The 26470-nt window shown below is 46.3% G+C and overlaps 1 protein-coding gene across 1 annotated transcript in view; it reads right to left on the reverse strand.

Annotated features, from left to right (window-relative positions):
- TACC2 (transforming acidic coiled-coil containing protein 2) overlaps positions 1-24651 on the reverse strand; it is a 219467-nt gene extending 194816 nt beyond the window's left edge. The window contains exon 1 of the mRNA XM_032176099.2: positions 24573-24651. Coding sequence (XP_032031990.1) covers positions 24573-24605 — 33 coding nt within the window. The 5' untranslated portion in view covers positions 24606-24651. The remainder of the gene's footprint in view (positions 1-24572) is intronic.
- Positions 24652-26470: the final 1819 nt, after the last annotated feature.

Genomic DNA, 26470 nt, shown 5'->3' on the forward strand with positions numbered 1-26470 from the left:
CAGATCTTTGCTCCAAGTCCAGGAGAAGAAAGGGACCACGGGCTACATTTCCTCAGGCAGATGGACTATAACAAGGGCTTGGATTTGTCTTTGAAGAAAAAAACAAAAGGCAGGCATCTCTCCCTTTTCAGCTCCACTTCTCTTTCTTTTTTTAATTATTATTTATTTTTATTATTATTTTTTGAGACGGAGTCTCACTCTGTCGCCCAGGCTGGAGTGCAGTGGCGAGATCTCGGCTCACTGTAAGCTCCGCCTCCTGGGTTCAAGTGATTCTCCTGCCTCAGCCTCCCAAGTAGCTGGGACTATAGGTGCCCGCCACCACACCCGGCTAATTTTTTGTATTTTTAGTAGAGACGGGGTTTCACCATGTTAGCCAGGATGGTCTCAATCTCCTGACCTCGTGATCCACCTGCCTTGGCCTCCCAAAGTGCTGGGATTACAGGCATGAGCCACTGCGCTCGGCCCTATTATTATCATTTTTGAGACAGAGTTTTGCTCTTGTTGCCCAGGCTGGAGTGCAATGGCGCAATCTCGGCTCACTGCAACCTCCGCCTCCCGGGTTCAAGCAATTCTCCTGCCTCAGCCTCCTGAATAGCTGGGACCACAGGCATGCGCCACCACACCTGGCTAATTTTGTATGTTTTTTAGTAGAGATGGGGGTCTCACCATGTTGGCCAGGCTGGTCTCGATCTCCTGACCTCGTGATCCACGCACCTCAGCCTCCCAAAGTGCCGGGATTACAGGTGTGAGCCACGGTGCCTGGCCCACTTCTTTTTCTAATAGAAAGCTAATCTGCAAGAATGATACTAGTTCTCCCCAACAGAAACATATCTGAATGGAGTTAAAAGCAACGAAACTATCTGTGTGAATGGCACATTGCACTTTTCAAAGCTCTTTGACATCCATCTGATTGTTATAAAATCCCCGTGAGCTATACCGGGCAGGTAAAATCATGCTTCCATTTTCCAGATAAGAAAGAGAGAGGCTTGCCTCCTGCCCTCTGCAAGTCTCCCACCTTGAAGTCCAATGCTCTTTCCACAAGAATACTGACACCCAGCATCTACATAGCACTCTTTCTGCTACAACAACAGCAACCCAATTATTATGAACACTTTCTATGTGCCAAGTACTGGTCTTTTAAGTGCTTTACATATTTAAACTCATTCAATCCTTAGAGCCCGATGTTATAGCTAAGAATACTGGGCACAGAGAGGTTAAGCCACTTGCCCAAGGTCACACAGCTTGGAAGTGGTAGAGCCAGGATTTGGACCAGGATGGTTTGGCTCCAGAGTCTGTGCTCTTGTCCCTGCGTTATGCTGCTTCGCCATACAGTGGAATCCGTTGCTTTATGGTCTCTGCCATTTTGCTGCCACGCTCCAAGGAACTGGACATTTGAGAATAACGTGGTATAGGAGCCTAGATTTGATGCCCAGAATAGCACCTGGCACAGAAGAGGCAGTCCATAAATATTTGTTGAATGTATGAAAAATAGATTATTCTTATTTAGTCTGGTGGCCATGTCTGCAAATCGAAGGACGTACCCTCAGCCCTGGGAGCTCTCGCTTTTGCCACATTTCCTAGTGCTTTTGAATCCCCCTTCCTGTTCCCTGTCTTAGAGATAATCTTAAGCTCTATTGCTTATTGGATTCCAAAGGACCTGTGTGTCAGCAGGCGTCACTGCAAAACAGCATGCATTTCTAAAGTTACCCTTTACACTTCCAAATCGCAGGCTGGAAAAACAATTGGCAAGCCTTACAGGACACGTGGACTCGCCCAGTTGCTTCTTCAAATCTTTCCTTTGCTGCCATTGCTTGAGTAAACAAACAGTCTTTCGTTGGCTCTGGAACACTCCAGAGCCTGGAGTCTATTTTAAAGCAATCTTTAAACAGTTACGGCAATTTTCCAGTCCTAAAAAATATACTTTGTAAAGAGCTAAAGCATTTCACCATCAAAAAAAAAAAAAAATTCCACTTACCTCTTAAATGCTCCATCACTCTAGACCACTGCTTACCGGTCATGCCAATAGAGTTAATTAAACCATGCTTAATTAACATGGTTAGATCATGACCAGAGTGTCTGCCCAAGTCGCCCCCTCTTTGAACGAGCTCCTTGGGAGCAGCTTGACTGCAGGTGAATGCTGGGAAGTAGACCAAAGGTCATCCCCATGGCATTAGGAATCGGATTTCAGAAACAACTGCCAGGCTGGCCAAATATGGAGGATGAACACATGCTCTGTGCTACAGCCAGCCGGCTGCCCATCTTCCCTGTCAAGGGAAGGCAAATACTCACACCAGTTCTGCTAGACCATCCCAAATGTTTCTTCCCCTCCAAGGGGGTACAAAAGATTGACGAATACAGGTTGCAGAGGACACCTCAGCCTAACCTAGCAGGCACTCTGTCAGGCCAACGAGCGAAAGGCTGCCAGGGTGGGATTTCAGCTTTCCACAAAAGGAATGTTTTCTGATGTGTTACAGCACGATAGAGCAGAAGAAATGAATAAGCTTCGAAGTCTGAGAGAGCTGGGTTTGAGTCCTCACTCTTCCTTTAAAAGACAGAAAATAACAGAATAGAGTTTGACGTGTGTTTTGATGATTATGCCTCATGAATAGTGAGGGCTGAGTCTAGGTTCGGGTTAGACACTGATGACTAAAACAGCCATGCTGTAAAATGTTAACTTTAGGAGAAGCTGAGAAAGCATCTATATGGGAGTTCTCCGTACAATCTTTGCAACTTTTCTGTAAATCTGAAAATACTCTAAAGTAAAATTTGGCCAGGCACGGTGGCTCATGCCTGTAATCCCAGCACTTTGGGAGGCCGAGGTGGGCAGATCACTTGAGGTCAGGAGTTCGAACCCAGCCTGGCCAATATGGCGAAACCTCATCTCTACTAAAAGTACAAAAATTAGCCAGGTGTGGTGGTGGGCACCTGTAGTCCCAGCTACTCAGGAGGCTGAAACACAAGAATCACTTGAAGCTGGGAGGCAGAGGTTGCAGTAAGCCAAGATTGTGCACTGCACTCCAGTCTGGGCAACAGAGTGAGACTCTGTCAAAGAAAGAAAGAAAGAAAGAGAGAAAAAGAGAGAGAGAGAAAGAGAGAGAAAGAAAAACAATAAGAAAGAAAGAAAGAAAGAAAGAAAGAAAGAAAGAAAGAAAGAAAGAAAGAAAGAAAGAAAGAAAGAGATTAATTATAAAAAAGAGAGACATGGTTCCTACTACCCTCATGGAATTTTGAATTTAGTGAATGAATGAGTGATATTTAGTAAACGATATCTGCCTTCCCTTCCTCAGAAGCATTTGGGTCACAAGCGGTGGTCATTACCCTAAAAGGACTCAGGAACCTCAAAGATGTAAGAGGTGACAAGTTCTGATGTCTTTAGTCTGTAGAGGGCAGACTAAAGGCTTCAAAAACATACACAATATTGATGACCTGCATGTATTTAATATTTTAGAAACAATATGACTTAAAGAGAATTGGACGAGGTCAGAAAACCCAAATCCATGTGCCCTTGGTCAGATCAGTTCCTCTCTCTAAGCCTCTATCTCTCTGTCAATAAACTGGGGACCACAATCTCTGCCCTTCCCTACCTCAGTGGGTGACAGGAATGCCTTGTAAACAACAACTGTACAAATAAAAGGGAGAGTCTCTTTATTCAAAGAGCTGGGCATGTCAGGATGGCCTATATCATGCTGTGATGTTTATTTGATTATACTTAAAGTGCAGACATAAACTTTATTTATTTTGCCCCTCTAGAATCCCTGTATCCACTCATTTTCATGCTACAGCAGCATCGTTTAAGAATGAGCAGGCAGGAAGCTGTGTCCAATTGTTCTGAAACCCAAGCTTCACTGCTTATTTAGCTGTAAGTCTCTGGGTTCTACACCTCCAGTACTGTATCTGTAGAATGGGGGTCATAACTGCTGGGTTGTTCTGAAGGTTAAATAAAGGACAAGGCTAGACCACGTAGACATTGTACATGCTGGTTGTTATTGTATAAAGAAGAAACAGATTCAAAACTCATTAATGAAGAGCCCCGGTGGCTATCTCAGCTTAGAGCAAAAGGAGTTAATCAGAAGTTCAGGCTGGGTGCAATGGCTCAAGCAGGTAATTCCAGCACTTTGGGAGGCTGAGGCAGGTGGATCACTTGAGGTCAGGAGTTTGAGAACAGCCTGGCCAACATGGTGAAACCCCATCTCTACTAAAAATACAAAAATTAGCTGGGCATGGTGGCAGAGACCTGTAATCCCAGCTACTTGGGAGGCTGAGGCAGGAGAATCACTTGAACCTGGAGGCAGAGGTTGCAGTGAGCTGAGACTGTGCCACTGAACTCCAGCCTGGGCGACAGAGTGAGACTGTCTCAAAAAGAAGAAAAAAAGGCCGGGTGTGGTGGCTCATGCCTGTAATCCCAGCACTTTGGGAGGCCGAAACAGGCAGATCACGAGGTCAGGAGATCAAGACCAACCTGGCTAACACGGTGAAACTCCATCTCTACTAAAAATACAAAAAATTAGGTGGGCGTGGTGGCAGGTGCCTGTAGTCCCAGCTACTCGGGAGGCTGAGGCCGGAGAATGGAGTGAACCCGGGAGGCAGAGCTTGCAGTGAGCCGAGATCACGCCACTGCACTCCAGCCTAGGTGACAGAGCGAGACTCTGTCTCAAAAAAAAAAGAGAAAAAGAAAATAAAATAAAAGAACAGCTCCTCCCAAAGTTAACATTTTACACTTTATTCAGAAGATGCATCTGGCCAAAACCTGGAGCCGTGCCGTTCACATACTTGAGTAATCGTGCCAGTGAAAACTAGCACCGATCCTCTGGGCTGGGGGAACCCCACAGCAGGGGCTGTGGGAGCAGACAGGTGACAGTAAAGAAACTCTGTGCTGTCAAGGCCGGGTGCAGTGGCTCACACCTGTAATCCTAGCACTTTGGGAGGCCAAGGTGGGTGGGTCGCCTGAGCTCAGGAGTTCGAGACTGGCCTGGGCAACACGGTGAAACCCTGTCTCCACTAAAATACAAAAAGTTAGCCAGGCGTGGCGGCGTGCACCTGTAATCCCAGCTACTCAGGATGCTGAAACAGGAGAACTGCTTGAACCCAGGAGGCGGAGGTTGCAGTGAGCCGAGTTCGCGCCATTGCACTCCAGCCTGGGTAACAAAGCAGGACTCTGTCTCATTACAAGAAAAAAAAAAAAAAGAAAGGAAACTCTCTGCTGTCATCAAGATTGAATTAATTCGTGTTGCTTAATTTGCTCTTTGCTCAACTTCTTTCACATTAAACACAGTTAAAGCAGCCCAGATGCCCACCTGCAGCCTGTGGAATATTGGGAAAAGCTGCCTGTCCTGCACTGGCTGAGTGTTGCTGTAATGCTGAGTTCCTTGAGTTCCTCAAGAGCTAAAGAAGGGACCTTCAGGTTAACCTTAGAGCACCAAGCATAGCTTTAAACAAGATGTGCACATATATATGGCACTTTCATCTGTCAAGCAAAGTAACAATAACCACACAGGGCCTGAGCAACAGACAACCTCAGCCTTTCATGACCAGACCCTGGGGATGGCTCGCATACACAGATTCTCCTGTCCTCCCGGTCCCCTGTTCCTCAGATGTCCACAGTGCTGAGGTCTCCTCCAGGAGCAAACCTCATTCAGACCACGTCTTGTACACAGAGCAGGGACCCGACCTGGGGAGACCTGCCCAAGCTGGGAGAGGTGTGCCTGCTGAGCTGGCTCTGGGTCCTTCTGATGTCGCCTACTTCCTGCTCATTTGCAGCTCTGAGCTCAAACATCAGCTCCCCAGGAGCGCCTTCCTTGACACCCAGGCTAGGTCTGGGGTCTGTGCACCTGTCTTCTTGCTTCATAGCATTGATCACAGTTTCTGGAGTTGAAAATTATGTTTTTTGTGACTTGCTACAAAAACACCCAGACAATAGAAGTGTTAGAATGGAGTGACTGAATGATGACATGTTCTTTTTTTTTGAGTCAGAGTCTGGCTCTGTCCCCCAGGCTGGAGTGCAGTGGCACCATCTCGGCTCACTGCAAGCTCTGCCTCCCGGGTTCACGCCATTCTCCTGCCTCAGCCTCCCGAGTAGCTGGGACTACAGGCGCCCGCCACCACGCCCTGCTAATTTTTTTGTATTTTTAGTAGAGACAGGGTTTCACTATGTTGGCCAGGATGGTCTCAAACTCCTGACCTCGTGATCCGCCCACCTCGGCCTCCCAAAGTGCTAGGATTACAGGCTTGAGCCACCGCGCCCGGCCTGATGACATGTTCTTAAGTCAGATCATTATAACAATAGGATTGAATGTCTTTTCTTCCTCCCCACACGGTCAGAGCTATAAATGGGAATCATGACAGCTCCATGGCCAAGGGGAACTCCAGAAAGTGGTAATGCAGGGGTTAGGGTTCCCTTCCCTTCTGAAATCCACATGCTTGGAGCTTGGAGCTAGGATGTCCCCTGTAGGGCTCTCCAGAACTGAACAACTGTGAAGCCCACCTTCAGGATTTGGGGCTGTTGTTGTGCTTACCTCCCTGCCTCCCTCGTCTGCCTGAAGGCCCAGTCCTCCCAGGCACTTGTTGTCCCCCAATCCCACATCTCCGGCCGCCCGAGATGCTGCTGCCTCATCTGACCTTCTCTCCACTCCCACCTTCCAATTCCCACGCCTTTTTCTGCACTTAGATCAGCAGCCTGAACCCTCATACCCCAGGATCATCACGGAACAGACCCTTAACCTTCCCACCTTACCCACACCAGCTGCCCTCTGAGAACCTACCAGGTTCCGACCCTCTCAAGAGGAGGCTGATTTTCCTTCCACAAGCCCAGAAGATCATGGCTTCAAAATAGAGTCAGGAGGCCAGCACAGTGGCTCACACCTGTAATCCCAGTACTTTGGGAGGCCAAGGTGAGCGGATCACCTCAGGTCAGGAGTTCGAGACCAGGATGGCCAACATGGTGAAGCCCCATCTCTACTAAAAACACAAAAATTAGCCAGGCGTGGTGGCGCGTGCCTGTAATCCCAGCTACTCCGGAGGCTCAGGCAGGAGAATCACTTGAACCCAGGAGGCAGAGGTTACAGTGAGCCAAGATTGTGCCACTGCACTCCAGCCTGGCTGACAGAGTGAGACTCCATATCAGAACAAAACAGAAAAAAAGCAAAAAACACAAAATAGAGTCAGGAACCTTGTGCCCCCTCTAATGTTCTTTCTAAGCCATTTCACTTCCCCCACCTGCAAAACTCAATGTCCCTTTAATGCTATGATGCTGTAACTCAGTATCTCATTTTTCTAAGAGAAAGAAAATGGTTTTAATTTTTTTTTTCCTTTCTCTCTCCTTCTTTTCTCATGTTCCTCACTTCCTACTTAGCTCTTTAGAAATGCAATTATAACCTTATAACCTTGACCTTCCCTTCACCAGACACTCCCTATAGGACAAGCTTATCTGACTATGTGCTCACTTAGAAGCTCCAGAGCCAGAAAGCTCTCCCACCAGGAGATTGCCTCAAGAGACAACTGTCAATTTCCAACCTCAAGTACGCCCACGACGGAACTCTTTCCCACCTGGAGAGCTGGCCGGGCGCGGTGGCTCACGCCTGCAATCCCAGCACTTTGGGAGGCCGAGGCGGGCGGATCACGAGGTCAGGAGATCGAGACCATCCTGGCTAACACGGTGAAACCCCGTCTCTACTAAAAAATACAAAAAAATTAGCCGGGCAAGGTGGCGGGCGCCTGTAGTCCCAGCTACGCGGGAGGCTGAGGCAGGAGAATGGTGTGAACCCCGGGGGACGGAGCCTGCAGTGAGCCGAGATCGCGCCACTGCACTCCAGCCTGGGTGAAAGAGCGAGACTCCTTCTCAAAAAAAAAAAAAAAAAAAAAAAAGACAATGACCACCTTAGAACCTAGTTTTGTGCCAGCTGGACCACCTGGTGGATAAGGCACTGAAGTGAGTCCTGTGGTCCCCCACCTACTCGCTCCCTCCCCGCCTGCTGTACATGCAAAGTCCCCCCTTTAAAAGTCCCTGCTTTCTGCCCCAAAAGCAAAGCAGTGCCCTTATAATCAGAAACCTTAGGGAAAACCCCCTAAGCTAAGCTTTAGAATAAAAAGTCACTTTTTTCATGTCAGCCCTCACTCTTGTTTTTTGGTTTGCGTGTTTGTTTATTTGTTTTTTGAGACAAGGTCTCACTCTTGTCACCCAGGCTGGAGTGCAGTGGCACCATCTTGGCTCACTGCAACCTCTGCTCCCTCTTCCCCCAGGGCTTAAGTGATCCTCCCACCTCAGCCTCCCGAATAGCTGGGACCACAGGTGCACACCACCACACCCTGCTAATTTTTTGTATTTTTAGTAGAGACGGGGGTCTCACCATGTTGCACAGGCTAGTCTCAAACTCCTGTAGCTCTTGTTAATTGGACTGTACAAGTGTGAGTGACTGAAGCTTTGGTTTGGTTACGATGCTACTGACCGCACTCCTTTTACTCTCTGAGGTATCTCCGACAAAAACAAACAAACAAACAAAAACCAACAAAAAGCCTCACCTGGGAGCCTCTGGCCTCCCGGGCTTCTTGCTCTCTATTATCCCAGGACCTCAGCCCCATCCAGAATAATGAGCCAAACACAGCTGAGGCGCTCAGCCCCTTGACTGTTGTGTATAAGAGAAAGACTCAGGCACCGTGACGGTCGAGATGCAAAGAATAACCAAAGACCCTGAGCATGAAGCAGAGGAGATTTACTCACACGGATGGGTATACGTGAGGGACTGCAGCCCCTGCAAAGGCTCAAAGACCACCTCCCTGAACAAGCCACGGGGACTCAACAAAGCAAAAGCCAGGGAGTTTTACAAGGAAATGTGGTTGGTTGGTTTTAACCAGTCCTTCGCTTGTCAGTTTCCAATTGGCCGGTTATGGAGAGCTCAGTCTGGCTGAGTGCTGAGTCTCAAGTCCGCTGAGCCCAGATAGAGCTGGGCACAAGTTCACCGTCAGCCACTCTGCTTCCTCCTTAGGGAGCCCTGACTGCTGGGTCTCACCCCCATGGTGAGTGAGCACACAGGCTCAAATCCCAGTGAAATGCTCTTTTATCACCATGGCTTTGTACCACAGGTAGAAGAAAGCCAGACTGCTTACCAGGGCTGGTCGGGACCTACAAAACTGAGCCCTCACCCACCTCCCTGGCTGCACAGCTCACCATAATTTGCCTCATCCACTTTTCTCCAGCCACGCTGGCCTTCTTTGCTGATCTTAAAGTACAGCAAGCTCATTCCTCCCATACCTGTTACACTATTCCTATACCATACACACCTGTTACCTTATTCCAGAATGTTCCTTTTCCAGAACCTTATGTGGCTGTCTCGTCATTACACCAGGTCTCTACAGAGAGCTGTCCCCTGCACTTCATCAAAAATAGCCCCAACCACAATGACACTACTTCACACCCACAAGCACGACTGTAATTTAAAAAACAAACAAACAAACAAACAAACAAACAAAAAAACAAAAAACAAAAAAAAAGAGGGCCGGACGCAGTGGCTCACGCTTGTAATCCCAGCACTTTGGGAGGCTGAGGCGGGCGGATCACGAGGTCAAGAGATCGAGACCACGGTGAAACCCCATCTCTACTAAAAATACAAAAAATTAGCCGGGCGTGGTGGCGGGCGCCTGTAGTCCCAGCTACTCGGAGAGGCTGAGGCAGGAGAATGGCGTGAACCCGGGAGGCGGAGCTTCCAGTGAGCCGAGATCGCGCCACTGCACTCTAGCCTGGGCGACAGAGCGAGACTCCGTCTCAAAAAAAAAAACAACAAAGTAACAAGTGTTGGTGAGGATGTAGAGAAACTGGAACATTCGTACAGTGCTAGTGGAAATGTAAAATGGTGCAGCTGCTGTGGAAAAGTTTAGTGGTTCCTCAAAAACTTAAACATAGAATTATCGTATGATCTAGCAATTCCACTTCTAGGTATATACCCAAAAGAATAGAAAGCAGATGTTCAGATACTTACGTGGACACCCATATTCATCACAGCATTATTCACAATAGTCAAAAGGTGGAAGCAACCCAACTGTCCATCTACTAAAAATACAAAAATTAGCCAGATGTGATGGTGCACGCCTGTAATCCCAGCTACTCGGGAGGCTGAGGCATGAGAATCACTTGAACTTGAGAGGCGGAGGTTGCAATGAGCCGAGATCTCGGCCACTGCACTCCAGCCTGGGTGACAGAGTGAGACTCTGTCTCAAAAAAAAAAAAAAAAAAAAAAGAATGATGGAATGCCGGGCACAGTGGCTCACGCCTGTCATCCCAGCACTTTGGGAGGGCAAGGCAGGCAGATCACCAGGTCAGGAGATCGAGACCATCCTGGCTAACACGGTGAAACCCCGTCTCTACTAAAAAATACAAAAAATTAGCCGGGCTTGGTGGTGGGCGCCTGTAGTCCCAGCTACTCAGGAGGCTGAGGCAGGAGAATGGCGTGAACCCGGGAGGCAGAGCTTGCAGTGAGCCAAGATCGAGCCACTGCACTCCAGCCTGAGTGACAGAGCGAGACTCTGTCTCAAAAAAAAAAAAAAAAAAAGGAATGGATTAGCAAAATGTGGTCTATACATACAATGGAATATCATTCGGCCTTATAGAGAAAGGAAATTCCAACATGCAGCAACATGGGTGAGCCTTGAGGACATTATGCTTTAGTGAAATAAGCCAGTCACAAAAATGAAATAATAATCACATACAAATACTATATGATTCCACTTATATGAGATACCTACGGTAGTTTAATTCACAGAAACAAAGCAGCCGGCTGCAGTAGCACATGTCTATAAACCTAGCTACTAGGGAGGCTGAGGAGGGAGGACTGATTGAGCCCAGGAATTCGAGGTTGTAGTGAACTATGATTACACTACTGCACTCCATCCTCGGCGACAGAATAAGACCCAGTCGGAAGGAAGGAAGGAAGGAGGAAAGGAAGGAGAGAAGGAAAGAAAGGTTCTCAAGGGTTGGGGAGAGGGAGAATGTGGGCACAGAGTTTCAGTTTGAGAAGATGAAAAAGTTCTGGAGACGGATGGCGGTGATGGTTGCACTGCAATGCACTTAATTCCAGTGAACTGTCCACTTAAAAATGGTTACAATGGTAAGTCTTATGTTATATATATTTTACCGCAATAATAAAAAAATAAGGCTGGTGTGGTGGCTCACGCCTGTAATCCCAGCACTTTGGGAGGCCGAGGCTGGTGGATCACGAGGTCAGGAGATCGAGACCATCCTGGCTAACACAGTGAAACCCCGTCTCTACTAAAAATATAAAAAATTAGCCGGGTGTGGTGGCGGGCGCCTGTAGTCCTAGCTACTCGAGAGGCTGAGGCAGGAGAATGGTGTGAACCCAGGAGGCGGAGCTTGCAGTGAGCCGAGATCGCGCCACTGAACTCCAGCCTGGGTGACAGAGCGAGACTCTGTCTCAAAAAATAAATAAATAAAAATAATAATAATAATAAAATAAATACCACCCCCGACTGTGGTTACCATTGGAAATTTTATGATGTGTTTTTTGCCTATTAGTGCCTCATAAGGAAGCTTCATTCGAGCAGATCACAGCTGAATTGTTCACTGCTGATTGTCAAGTACTAGAGCAATGCCTGGTAAACAATACACATGTAATAAAGATTCAAATGTATTTACTCACTGATGTCTGTTTATTCACTTACTTATCTGACTCCTCAATTGGCTGTAAGTTCCAGAGAGCAGGGCCCTTGTTTGTCTTGCTTCTCTAGAGATCACAGCACCTAAATAAGTACCAGATGCCCAGCAGGGAGGGGCTTCCCAAATGTCCACCAAGCCAATAAAAAACCATATCCACGTCACGTCACGACGTGGGAGCTTGTGACTGAGCTCTTGAGCTCTGCTGCAAAACACTATGGAAGCCCTCTGTGAGATGGAGCTGGACAAAGTGCTCTTCCCCTGACAGGGACACCCATAGGAGCCTGGACGAGGATCCCCCAAGACAGCTTCTTGTCTCCAACCTGCCACTGATTTATGGCAGTGAGCAAGTGCCTTGTCCCTCGGATCCACCATGCACAAAACTGAAAAATAATGGAGGTGCACCAGATCAGTGTTTCTTTCCAACTCTGATTCCAAAACTTTTTTTTTTTTTTTTTTGAGATGGAGTCTTGCTCTATTGCCCAGGCTGGAGTGCAGTGGTGTGATCTCGGCTCACTGCAACCTCTGCCTCCCAGGTTCAAGCGATTCTCCTGCCTCAGCCTCCTATGTAGCTGGGATTACAAGCGTGCGCCACCACGCCAGGCTAATTTTTGTATTTTTAGTAAAGACGGGGTTTCACCATGTTGGTCGGGCTGGTCTCGAACTCCTGACCCTGTGATCCACCCACCTCGGCCTCCCAAAGTGCTGAGATTACAGGCGTGAGCCACTGCGCCCCGCCCCAAAACATTTTCTTCTAAGAGCCATCTTGCAATATAAGGCCATATAGGGTAAGTTGCGCTGATGGAAGGTCGGGGTGCAGGGAACTGGATTCTCCCCTCTCCACTTCCTCTTTGTTCTGGGCCGATCCAGGAAGCATTGCTGTTGGTTCCAGGATTTCCCAGAACCCAGTTTGGAAATGACTGGCCCAGCAGCCTTAGTGACCCAGGGTTCTAGTTCTCACTCCTCCACTCACCCAAATGACCTGGGATGATTAACCTTCTGAGCCTCCTTCTGAGTCTATAAAACATGAGTCATCAGCCCAGCTCATGGAATAATGAAGAGAAGCAGATGAACTCACACGTATGAAAAGGCTTCACAATGCTCTATGCAAATGGTTATTTCACAATCTTAAACATCACTCCTTGCTGGGATATGCAGAGAAACAAATGCATCAAGTGCACCCACCTAACAGCCATCCTCCAGGGGAGAACAGCTCTTTTTTTTTTTTTTTTTTGAGACAGAGTCTCACTCTGTCACCCAGGCTGGAGTGTGCAGTGGCATGATCTCGGCTCACTGCAACCTCTGCTTCCTGGATTCAAGCAATTCTCCAGGCTTAGCCTCCCGAGTAGCTGGGATTACAGGTGTGCCCCACCACACCCGGCTAATTTTTGTATTTTTAGTAGAGACGGGATTTTACCATGTTGGTCAGGCTGGTCTCGAACTCCTGACCTCAAGTGATCTGCCCTCCTCAGCCTCCCAAAGTGCTGGGATTACAGGTATAAGCCACCGCACTTGGCCCACTCTTTTTAAAAAGACCACTTCACCTGGATGACTGCCACGCCTGGCCAGGTGTGAAGGGGACTTCAGAGCAGGCCAGTGAGGAGCCAGGGGTTTTACAGCCTCACCCTGACCACACGCATAAATACACACTAACCTCAACGTCCTCTCCAGGAAAAAGCACTGTGAGGTGACGTAAAGTTCCTTATTTACCGTCTTCCCCAGTGGATGGCAAACACTTTGGGCAGAGCCACAGCAGCGGAACTCAGCTAGCACATTGTTGCATGACACTGGCAGCTGATTCAGAATTTAATCTTCTTTTACAACAAATCAGTTTTGCTCACAGGCGGCAAAGATAGGGTCACCACCCCATTCCCAGCTTCACTTGCAGACAAAGGAAATCAAAGTAGAAGAGTTTGGAGGGGTTAGTATTTGCTCCCAGCATCTGCATTCCTTTCTGCTGGCAACATAAGCCTTATTCAGCATCACGGAACGTATCAACCAAGCCAGTTCTTGGACAGGCACACTAAAATACTATCCTAAAAAATCTAAACATAAATTGTCAATTTCGACTGTGTTTTACAACTTATTTGGGGTGGATGGAAGAAGCAACGGAAGAGGGAGGAGGAGAAAACCTAAATATATAAATGCACATGCCACACCAAATGTCTGTAACCATCTAGACGTTAGGAAGGGGCTGAGAGGGAAGCCATGCAGAACAGCACATTCCCCAGTACCTGTGGGGGCTCAGGGTTTGGAGGCCACAGGATGACGTTATGCAAGCCGGAATCCTCCTGCTGAAATGCAAAGGGATCTCACCGTTAGGACAGGTCGCAGAGAACAGGACCAGATGGACAACCTTTGCTGTTTTTGTGGGGGGTTTTTTTGTTGTTGTTGTTGTTGTTGTTTTTGTTGTTGTTGTTTTGTTGAGAAAGAGTCTTGCTGTGTCACCCAGGCTGGAGTGCAGTGGTGCGATCTCAGCTCACTGCAAACTGCGCCTGCCAGGTTCAAGCGATTCTCCTATCTCAGCCTCCCAAGTTGCTGGGATTACAGGTGCATGCCACCACGCCCAGCTAATTTTTGTATTTTTAGTAGAGATGGGGTTTCACCACGTTGGCCAGGAAGGTTTCGAACTCCTGACCTCAGGTGATCACCCACCTCGGTCTCCCAAAGTGCTGGGATTGCAGGCGTGAGCCACCGCGCCTGGCCATGGTTTTTATTCCCAGGCCAAACCCATGAAGCATGCTCCCACGCTGCCCACGGTGTCCCAGAAATGAGACAACAGAGAGAGACAGGAGGAACCAGAAGCCCAAGGGTGCATGAAGTACACAAGGGCCAGGACTGGGCAGGCCTGTACGTTACCCTTTGCCCTAGTGACACAGCTGCTCCTCAATGCCTAGTCTTTAATCTGTGAACAGGAGGTTTCTTCAGAGTTGCATCTTTCCTTCCAAACGTTCCCTAGCAAGCAGGATTCAGGGACCTCCAAGTGCACTCACAGTCAAGAGTCTCCTGAGGTGCTAGGGGCCTGGCTGCGATGGGGAGTGTGCCCGCTGGGGCAGAGATAGCAGTTTGGAGGTGTTCACAGTGATCCAGGTGTGAGAGGGTAGGGTTGTGACAGCAGGGATGGGGAGCAGAAAAACTGTTAGAAAAGATCATGTCATAGATACGTGCTGCCTTTACGTCCTTTGAGAAACTGCTCCAAGTGATATTGAAGGGGCTGGTACAGAGCTGGGCCCATCTTGGCCCTGTCGAGGCGTGTGCATGACTCACGGGGCTATCAGAGTGTCCCATATTCTGGGCACAGCAATTGACTTCAGAGAGGGCACATGACACGATCAGGGTCGCTCAGATTCCTTATGGGGGCTGATCAGGAGGCTGAGGCCAGGCATGGTGGCTCATGCCTATAATCCCAGCACTTTGGGAGGCTGAGATGGGAGGATCACCTGCGGTCAGGAATTCAAGACCAGCTTGGCCAACATAGTGAAACCGCATCTCTACTAAAAAAAATACAAAAATTAGCCAGGTGTGGCGGCACGCACCTGTAATCCCAGCTACTCAGGAGGCTGAGGTAGGAGAATCACTTGAACCTGGGAGGCGGAGGTTGCAGTGAACCAAGATCGTGCCACTGCACTCCAGCCTAGATGACAGAGTGAGACTCTGTCTCGAAAAAGAAAAAGGAGGCTGGGCCAGGCGTGGTGGCTCATGCCTGTAATCTCAGCACTTTGGGAGGCCAAGGCGAGTGGATCACGAGGTCAGGAGATCGAGACCATCCTGGCTAACACGGTGAAACCCCGTGTCTACTAAAAATGCAAAAAATTAGTCGGGCGCAGTGGTGGGTGCCTGCAGTCCCAGCTACTCGGGAGGCTGAGGCAGGAGAATGGCGTGAACCCAGGAGGCGGAGGTTGCAGTGAGCCAAGATTGCGCCACTGCACTCCAGCCTGGGCGACAGAGCGAGACTCCGTCTCAAAAAAAGAAAAAAAAAAGGAGGCTGGACCACTGGTCGGAAGAAGCATGGAAGGCTGGACCTACCAAGGGCATCTTTTCCACCAGGCTGGGGGCACCTCCCTGGACACTAGGGAATCACAGAGGAAAGTAGAGCACGATCCAGTGAGAGGGATCCCCAGAGCCATCTTTTGAATCTCTGGACTCGCCACTATTGCAGCCAGACCCTCTCCGTGGGCTTCTCAATTCTATAAGCCAACGATCCCTTTCTCTGCTATGGTCACCGAAGATGGGCTTCTGTCTCTTACAACCTTAAAAAAAGTTCTAATTACCTGGAAATTTGGAAGGCTAAATGGCCAGGCAACTCATCAATTAATTAATTAAACATAGCGTGATTTATCAGATGTGGGGGGTGGAAATAGGTGGAGTCAGGGGTGACCCACAGATTTCTGTCTTGGATGGCCAGGTAGATCATGGTACCCAAGAGGGGGATCACAGGAGGATGAGCATTATGGGGGCAGAAGCTGAGTTTGGGTTGGAGAGACTCGGGGTGGCTCTGGGTCACCAGGTACAGATAGGTCTGGAGCCCCAGTTCCCTGGGAGAGCCCTGAGTCCCACAGCCAGACACACCCACGCTTCATTCCTACTTGTTTCTCTACCAAAGGCAGACCTCGTCTGGTCCTGGAATCCTAAAGGCAACCCCATTTCTCCAACCTCAGCCAGACATGACCCAGACCTCTGCCAGACTGGGTCACGTCTGGCTGAGGTTGGAGAAGTGAAAACTTGCAGAGCTAGAAAAACATCTGCTCGCTCAAGGAGAACGAAGTCTGAGGAGGGGAGATGGAGTCAGGAGCTGGTAGGAGGTGAGAAATGAGGAACAGGTGGAGTGGGATGCAGGTATTGAACCCCCACACCAGCATTTTTACCTTCCTAACTAGTAAAGATATGTAGCATTAGAACATCCATCGCCTGCAAGGATGCAGTGACACAGGCTCTCATGCCCTGGTGAGAGAAGTTGACATCACTGTTCTGGTAGGCATTTTGACAATGTATACAGCAAGAGCCTTTTGAAAGTACTAACCCTTCGTTTGACACTGCAATTCCATTTCTATGAGTCTATCCTAAGTAAACAGTGTACATTCAATTCTGGACAGTGGAGTTTCATGAAAGTAACGGGGAGAAAAATGTAACCCATTTTCAACGTTGCCTATATTTGGGTAGAAATTCATCTCAGGTTGAAGAAGTTTACCCACCTCCACTAGGCGTTCTGTTAAAGCAGTTAAGCCAAATGTTCCTGTATTCTAGGGTTTCTCAACCTCAGTGCTGTTGACATTTTGTGCTGGATAATTCTTTATTGTGCGGGACTGTTCTGTGCATTGTAGAATACTCTGCAGCAACACTGACCTCTACCTACCAGATGCCAGTAGCACCCCATCTCTGAGTTGTGACAAAAACTGTCCTGAGACATTGCTAAATGTCCCCCAAAGCACAAAATCACACACCTCCCGCCCCGCCCCACCCCCTGCCCACTGCTCTATCTTGTTTGTAGCCAGTAGTGGGGCCTGCAGGGAGCTTGAGGTCCAAAAGGATCTGTAAGATCCCAAAGAAGGGGTTGAACCTGAGCTGCTTGGTTTGTTAATGAGCAGGACTAAAGGCCAAAAGATGCCTAGTGGCCCGTACTGTGCACATTGAGGGCACTCACCCGATAGCTATGCCCTTCTCAACTCTAAAACTCAAGACAGAACATTCCTTTAAGTGGAAATTACTGGGAGGCATGCCCAAAGCCAGCCTCAGCCAGCAGGCACATTTGTTTGGCCCACAGAGTGCTTAAAAATAATTGAAATTAGTTGCCAACATTTTTTTAAAACGTAAGATTTCTTTACACAATCTCTTCTACAAAACAGAACAGGAGCAAGCACTTCCCAACTCATTTTGTGAGGCTACTATTACCCTGATACAAAAACCAGACATAAAAGAAAACCACAGAGCAATATTTCTTACAAATTCAGATACAAAAGTCTTCAACAAAGTGTTAGCAAATTGAATCCAACAATGTGTAAAAATAATTGTACCAGGCTGCTTCAACATTTGAAAATCAATCAGTGTAGTTCAATATATCAACAGGCCAAAGAAGAAAGATCATACAATTACATCGATTGATGCAGAGAAGGCATCTGACAAAACCCAACACTCATTCATGATAAAAACCCACAGCAAACTAGGAATAGAGAACTTCCTCAACTTGATTACAAGCATTATGTTTAACAACAAAATTACAGCTAATATCTTACTTAACAGTGAAAGACTGAATGCTTTCCTTCTGAGACTGGGAACCAGGGAAAAATGTCCCCTCTCACTGCTCTTGTTTAACACAGGACTGAAAGTCCTAGCCACTGTAATAAAGAAGAAAGAAGGGAAGGGAAGGGAAAGGGAGGGGAGGAGAGGGGAGGGGAGGGGAGGAGAGGGGAGGGGAGGAGAGGGGAAGGGGAAGGAAGGGAGGAAGGGAGGAAGGAAGGAAGGAAGGAAGGAAGGAAGGAAGGAAGGAAGGAAGGAAGGAAGGAAAGGTATACAGGATGGGAAAAAAATCAATAAATTGAACTGCCCCTATTTGCAAATAACGTGATTACGTACATAGAAAATCCCAAGAAATCTACAAAAACAAACAAACTTCTTGGAACTAATAAGTGAGTTCAGCAAGGTCACAGGATACAAAATCAGCATGCAAAAATCAATACATTAATAATGAACACATGAATAGCAAAATTAAAAACACAACACCATTTACAGTCACTCCAAAGAAAATATAATACTTAGGTATAAACATCATAAAATATATGCTGGATCTATATGTTGAAGATTACAAAAAATAATAATGAAAAATAAAATAGGCTTAGTGTGGTGGCTCACGCTTGTAATCCCAACACTTTGGGAGGCCGAGGCAGGCTGATAACCTGAGGTCAGGAGTTTGAGACCAGCCTGGCCAACATAGTGAAACCCTGTCTCTACTAAAAGTACAAAAATTAGCTGGGCTTGGTGGCATGCACCTGTAATCCGAGCTACCCATGAGGCTGAGGCAGGAGAATCACTTGAACCCAGGAACTGGAGGTTGCAGTGAGCCGAGATCACTCCATTGCACTCCAGCCTGGGCAACAGAGCGAGACTCTTGTCAAAAAAAAAATCCCAGAAAGTATTTTGTAGAGATGGATAGATTTATTCTAATATTAATAGGGAACATCACAGATGCAAGAATAGCAAAAACAATTTTGGAAAAGAATAAAATGAGAAGACTCACTGTACCTGATTTCAAGCCTTATTATATAGCCACAGTAATCAAAACAATCAATGGACAAGAATAGCAAACCCAGAAACAGCCACACAAATATGCCTAGCTGATTTTTGACAAAGGTGCAGAAACAGTTTAATGGAGGAAGAATACACTTACAAATGTTGTTAGAAAGATGGACATTCACAGGTTAAAAAAAATACACACAAAAAAATGAATCTCAACCTCAAGAGAATGAGAAGACAAGCCACAGGCAGAGAGAAATTATTTGCAAAAGGCACACTTTATCCAAAATATACAAGAAACTTGTAAAACTCAACAATAAGAAAACAAACAACCTAACTTTAAAATGAGCCAAAGACCTGAACAGACACCTCACCAAATGAGATATACAGATGGCAAGTAAGTATATGAAAAGATGTTCCACATCCTATGTCAACAGAGAAATGCAAATTAAAGCAACAAGATACCACTATATACCTATTAGAATGACCCAAAATCCAGAATACTGACAACACCAAATGCTGGGGAGGATATGGAACAGGAACTCTCATTCACAGCTGGTAGGGATGCAAAATGGTACAGCCACTTTGAAAGACAGTTTGGTGGTTTCCTACAAAACTAAACATACTCCTATATGATTCAGCAATCATGCTCGTTGGTGTCTATCAAAAGGAGCTGAAAACAATGTCTGCACAAAAACCGGCACACAGATGCTTAGAGTAGTTTTATTTATAATCGCCAAAACTTGGAAGCAACCAAGATGTTAGTCAGTAGATCAATAAACTGGTACATTCAGGCAATGGAAAATTATTCAGTGCTAAAAAGCAATGACAAAGCAACGAAAAAACATGCAGGAACCTTAAATGGACATTACTGAGTGAAAGAAGCCAATGTGAAAGGCTACGTACTGTAGGATCCAACCATATGACATTCTGGAAAAGGCAAAAGTCTGCAGACAGTAAAAAGATTCGTGGTTGCCAGGGATTGAGGGGTGTGGGAGGGATGAGTAGGTAGAGCCCAAAGGATTTTTAGGGGAGTGAAACTACCCTGCATGATACTATTCCTTTGTCCAAACCCAGAAAATGTGCAATACCTAAATCGTGTACCTTACACAAAAATTAACTCAAAACGAATCATGCACTCAAATATAAAATGTAAAACTTCAAAACTTTTAGCCAAAAAAAAATAGCAGAAAATCTTCAGGATGTTGGTGTAGGCAGAGTTCTTACATTTGATACTAAAAGCAGCACCCCTAAGAGCAAAAACGGATCAACTGTACCTCATCACAATTATACTTTTTTTTTTTGAAATGGAGTCACGCTCTGTCATCCAGGCTGGAGTGCAGTGGGATGATCTCGGCTGACTGCAAGCTCCGCCTCCCGGGTTCACCCCATTCTCCTGCCTCAGCCTCCCGAGTAGCTGGGACGACAGGCACCCGCCACCATGCCTGGCTAATTTTTTTTGTATTTTTAGTAGAGATGGGGTTTCACTGTGTTAGCCAGGACGGTCTCGATCTCCTGACCTCATGATCCGCCCGCCTCGGCCTCCCAAAGTGCTGGGATTCCAGACGTGAGCCACTGCACCCGGCCTCAAAATTATACTCTTTTGCTCTGTAAAAGATGCTTTTAAGAGGACGAAAAGACATGTTACAGAATGGAAGAAAATATCTGCAAACCATGAGCTGACAAAGGATTAGTATCTAGACTATATAAAGAACTCTGAAAACTCTTTAAAAAATAATAATAATAGGCCGGAGTGCAGTGGCTTACGCCTGTAATCCCAGCACTTTGGGCGGCCGAGGTGGGTGGATCACGAGGTCAGGAGATTGAGACCATCCTGGCTAACACAGTGAAACTCCATCTCTACTAAATACAAAAAAAAAAAAATTATCTGGGCGTGATGGCGGGCTCCTATAGCTCCCAGCTACTTGGGAGACTGAGATAGGAGAATGGCATGAACCTGGGAGGCGGAGGTTGCAGTGAGCCGAGATCGCACCACTGCACTCCAGCCTGGGCAACAGAGCAAGACTCCGTCTCAAAAGATAAATAAATAAATAAATAAATAAATAAATAAATAAATAAATAAAAATAATAGGCTGGGTGCAGTGGCTCAAGCCTGCAATCTCAGCACTTTGAGACGCTGAGGTGGGTGGATCACGAGGTCAGGAGTTCAAGACCAGCCTGCCCAACATAGCGAAACCCCGTCTCTACTAAAAATACAAAAAAATTTGCCAGGCATGGTGGCACGCACCTGTAATCCCAGCTACTCAGGAGGCTGAGGCAGGAGAATTGCTTGAACCCGGGAGGCAGAGGTTGCAGTGAGCCGAGATCATGTCATTGCACTCCAGCCCAGCTGACAGTGCGAGACGCCGTCTCAAAAAATATATATATTAATAATAATAATCTAGTTAGAAAATGGGCAAAAGGCATAAACCAATTTTTCACCAAAGAGAATATGTAGATGGCAGATAAGCACATGAAAGGTGTTCAACATCTTTATCCAGCATCAAAATATAAATTAAAACCACATAGAAATATCACAACACACCTATCAGAATAGCAACACCAAAAAGTGACACCACCAAATGACAGCCAGGGTCCAAAGACCAGATCCCTCATACGTTGCTGGTGGGAATGAAAAATGCCTTAGCAACTCCAGAAAAGTTTGTCAGCTCCACATCAAACTAAACGTGCAACTATCATACAACCCAGCAACTGCACACTTGGGCGTGTTTATCTTAGGGAAACGAAAACGTGTGTTCTCAAAAAACAGCTGCACACACATGTTCATGGCAGCTTTATCTGTAAACGACAAAAACTGGAAACAACCTAAATGAGCTTTAATGGATGAATGGTTCAACAGAATATACAGTACATCTATCCCTGGAATACTATTCAGCAATAAAAAGGAATGAACTGTTGATACACACAGTACTTGGATAAATCTCAAGAGATTTATGCTGAGAGAAAAAAAAAAGCCAGTCCTTAAAGATCACTGACTGTGTGACTCCATTTATATAACGTTCTTGAATGATAAAATTATAGAAATAGGGAACAATAGGGAATAGGAATAGTGGTTGCCAGGGGTTAGCGATGAGAGGAGAGAGAGGTGGGTGTGGCTATAGAAGGGCAACAAGAGGAATCCCCTGGTGACAGGCATGGTCTGTTATCTTGACTGTATCCATGTCAGTATCCAGGTTGTGATATTGCATTATAGTTTGGCAAGATGTTAACCTTGAGGAAAATTGAGTAATGGTACATGGGACCTCTCTGTATTTTTTCTTTCTTTTTGAGACAGAGTCTTGCTCTGTTGCCCAGGCTGGAGTGTAGTAGTGCGAACATGGCTCACTGCAGCCTTGACCTCCCAGGCTTAAGCGATCCTCCCACCTCAGCATCCTGAGTAGTGAGGGCTACAGGTGTGCACCACCACACCCAGCTAATTTTTTTCCTTGGTAGAGACAGGGTCTCCCTATGTTGCCCAGGCTAATCTTCAACTCCAGGACTGAAGCTATCCTGCTGCCTTGGCCTCCCAAAGTGCTGGGATTAGAGGTGTGAGCCGCCGTACTTGGGCTCTCTGCATTGTTTCTTTAAGCTGCGTGTGAATCTACTAATATCTCAAAATAATAAGTTTAATTTAAAAACTTAACATTTCATAGAAAAATATGGGTTTCCGAGTTCTTTGAACTCAGAACATTGGGCCCACCTTCCCACAAGGCAATCACCCACTGGAGCTGATGGCGGCTGCCCTCTTTAGAGAGTAGGACAAGAACTCCCTGTTTGCCACAGCACTTGCCTCTCCCTGTTGTCTCACACCCAGTCTTTTTTTCTCCCCTCAGGATTTCTTTTTTTTTTTTTAATTATACTTTAAGTTCTAGGGTACATGTGCACAATGTACAAGTTTGTTACATACGTATACATGTGCCATGTTGGTGTGCTGCACCCATTAACTCGTCATTTAACATTAGGTATATCTCATAATACTATCCCTCCCCACTCCTCCCACCCCACAACAGGCCCCGGTGTGTGATGTTCCTCGCCCTGTGTCCAAGTGTTCTCATTGTTCAATTCCCACCTATGAGTGAGAACATGTGGTATTTGGTTTTCTGTCCTTGCAATAGTTTGCTCAGAATGATGGTTTCCAGCTTCATCCCTGTCCCTACAAAGGACATGAACTCATCCTTTTTTATGGCTGCATAGTATTCCATGGTCACGTCCAGTCTTTTAACACAATTGTTGTTTCTGTTGCCTGTAATCCCAGCAGTTTGGGAGGCCGAGGAGGGCGGATCACCTGAAGTCAGGAGTTCGAGACCAGCCTGGCCAACATGGTGAAACCCCGTCTCTGCTAAAAATACAAAAATCAGCTGGGAGGGAGGAAAAAGGCAGAGGGAAAATGAATTACAGTATGTGGGTTTTTAGATCCAATTTTCTCATTCAAAGAAATCAATGTTATTAATCCAGACTTTCCAGTTTGTGTGAGATAAATGAGGAAGTGTCTCCCTGATTTTGTTCACCAAGGCATTAAGTTAAAACTTTCAAACTTAAAATAAAGAAAAATTTGAATATGTTGTAATATCTCAGCCTACGCACAATTAAGCAGTTAAAGTCCATTCTTCAATTGTGAAAACCTTGTTTAATATGAGAATGACCACTCACATTTAATCTGCCCAACACTGATAGATTTCAAAATCATTTTTTAATGGCCATAGCTTTATTTGGGGGAGCAGTGTGGAAAGGTTTTATTTTAACCTCTGCTAAATCCATGTAAGTTGATGGGTGGACACAACCTAGGAAAAATGTGCCAATCTCTTTTATGTCAGTTTTAGAAGACAGAATAAAAAGTAAGGCCAGGCCTGGTGGCTCATGCCTGTAATGGTGGCTCATACTTGTAATCCTAGCGCTTTGGGAAGCCAAAGAAGAATTGCTTGAGTCCAGGAGTTCAAGGCCAGCCTGGGCAACATAGTCAGACCCCACCTCTACAAAACCTAAACATTAAAAAATTAGCTGGCTGGGCGCGGTGGCTCACGCTTGTAATCCCAGCACTTTGGGAGGCCGAGGCGGGTGGATCACGAGGTCAGGAGATCGAGACCATGGTGAAACCCTGTCTCTACTAAAAATACAAAAAATTAGCCGGGCGTGGTGGCGGGCGCCTGTAGTCCCAGCTACTCAGAGAGGCTGAGGCAGGAGAATGGCATGAACCCGGGAGGCGGAGCTTGCAGTGAGCCGAGATTGCGCCACTGCACTCTAGCCTGGGCGACAGAGCGAGACTCCGTCTCAAAAAAAAAAAAAAAAAAATTAGCCAGGTGTGGTGGTGCATGTCTATAGTCCCAGATACTTGGAAGGCTGTGTGGCAAGAGGATCGCTTTAGTCCAGGTGTTTGAGGCTGCAGTGAGCTATGATCATGCTGCCACTGCACTCCAGCCTAGGTGACACAACAAGACCATGTCTTTAAAAATAATAATAAATAATAAGTAGAATTAGCATTTCCAGCTTTAACTAGAGCTAGCCTTAATCGTAAGAGAATTCCAATGAAATGAAAAATGGCTGCATAGATCCATAAATGCCCACATGCGTCTATGCAGAAGCTGTCTTGGTTTGCTCCTTCCTGGGTGAAGATGAGACGCTGTAAAAAGAACCTAGTCAAGGTCTGCCAAGAGCACCACGTAGCTCGAGAGAGAAGCTTCCTGACACCCACCTGGTTGTCCGAGGTGCTGTTCTCATTGCCCATGGTGATTCAGGGTCCCCAGCGTCCCCAGAATTTTGTCAGAGGTGACTGGAAGAAACAAAAGGGTATAAACATCTGTGAAATGAAAAAAGATCTGAGGTTTTTTCCGTCTGCTCATCTCCCCAAACTCAAAAGCCAGATGATGGGAAATGTTTATCTCTACGGTCACATCATGGAAAATTACTTTTGAAGAGTTTTCTTTCGCGATCTGCCACCCAGGTTTCTTTCCCAATACGGGCTGGTGTTTTCATTCCCCACCCCGGGGTTGGCAGACACTTCTGAAAAACAGGTTTGTTACTGAGACTCTGAGCTAGTGCCAGGGTACACATATACGTATATATACAAACGGAGTGACAAAAGGGGTCCGTTTGCCAAAGGGCCTGAGGAATGCTGCTTGTCAGATTATTTTCTGTTTCTAATTGTGTTCAGTTTGGAAATTCAGAGTGTGGCTGGTTTCCCACTGTTGGAGAGGGCAGAGCTCGGTGTCAGACATCAGGAGGCGTGAAATCCACTGCTCTCCAACAACATATGGTTTTTATTTTTTTTTACTCTAAACACTTGTTTCATCAAATCAGTTTCACTTCTGCACACACTTTTTATCAAGGCAGAATGGCTTTCTTGCTAAGGAAAATGGGTGATTGGGACCAGACAAGATCATGTAAGGCAGCATACTGCCAGGTCAACTAGAATCATTTCATGGGCTCACTTAGTGACATGGTTTATCAATGATCTTTCTTTTTTTTTTCTTTTTTTTTTCTTTTTCTTTTTTTTTTTTTTTGAGATGGAGTCTCACTCTGTCGCCCAGGCTAGAGTGCAGTGGCATGATCTCGACTCACTGCAACCTCCGCCTCCTGGGTTCAAGCAATTCTCTGCCTCAGCCTCCTGAGTAGCTAGGATTACAGATGCTCGCCACCACGCCTGGCTAATTTTTGTATTTTTAGTAGAGACGGGGTTTCACCATCTTGGCCAGGCTGGTCTTGAACTCCTGACCTTATAATCCACCCACCTTGGCCTCCCAAAGTGCTGGGATGACAGGCATGAGCCACCGCGCCCGGCCTATTAATGATCATCTTAATTAGGGTGCTTCCCACACAGTTCACAGAGAAGCACAGTACATTTACTGACCTCATCCAACTGAATTCCATATGACGCTGTAACATATTCAGGCCTAGAGGTGTTACCTTCACTTTTTCTATTTAGAAAAACTAAATTACAGAAAATCTTTAAGAATCATAGACTTTTAGAGCTGGAGCCGAGAGATGACCAGTCTAACCCAGTGGGGGAACTCAGGCTGGAAAAGGTAAGGAGCTTGCCAAAGACTCAGTTTGGGAAGGCCAAAAGTTGGAAATAAACCTCAAACTCCAGCCTTCTAATTGAAGATTTCTTCATGGAAATATGGTTTTCATCATAGCATTTCCTCGAAGAGCTTAAAATTCACCCACTGACTTGCTTATTCATTTAAGCAACATTGCTTGCGTAGCCACCCTGCACTACGCGTACTGAACCATCACTGGAAAATAAAATGGAAGTGGTTCAAACAGGCCCAATTAAAATGCCTCCAAACTGAGAAAACTGTGAGTGACGTCACCACAGCATTCAAATCTTTCGCTCCTAACCCTTTAATCAAAAGGATATGATACCTTAATCCTTTCTTGCCTTTTGCTGTAGACACACACACACACATACACACACACACACAATCACAGGCTCAGAGAATGTAAAAATCTACATGCATTTAAAATTAATCACTTCCATTTATTTTTTATGTTCATTTGGAAGATGATCCCTCATTAGAAAATATTGAGTGTTAGAAGAATCATTGCCTTATCAATTATTAACGTCCTTGTATCTTCCGGGTTGAATCATAA

This window comes from Hylobates moloch, unplaced genomic scaffold, assembly GCF_009828535.3.
Source record: "Hylobates moloch isolate HMO894 unplaced genomic scaffold, HMol_V3 SCAFFOLD_3, whole genome shotgun sequence".
NCBI lineage: Eukaryota > Metazoa > Chordata > Mammalia > Primates > Hylobatidae > Hylobates > Hylobates moloch.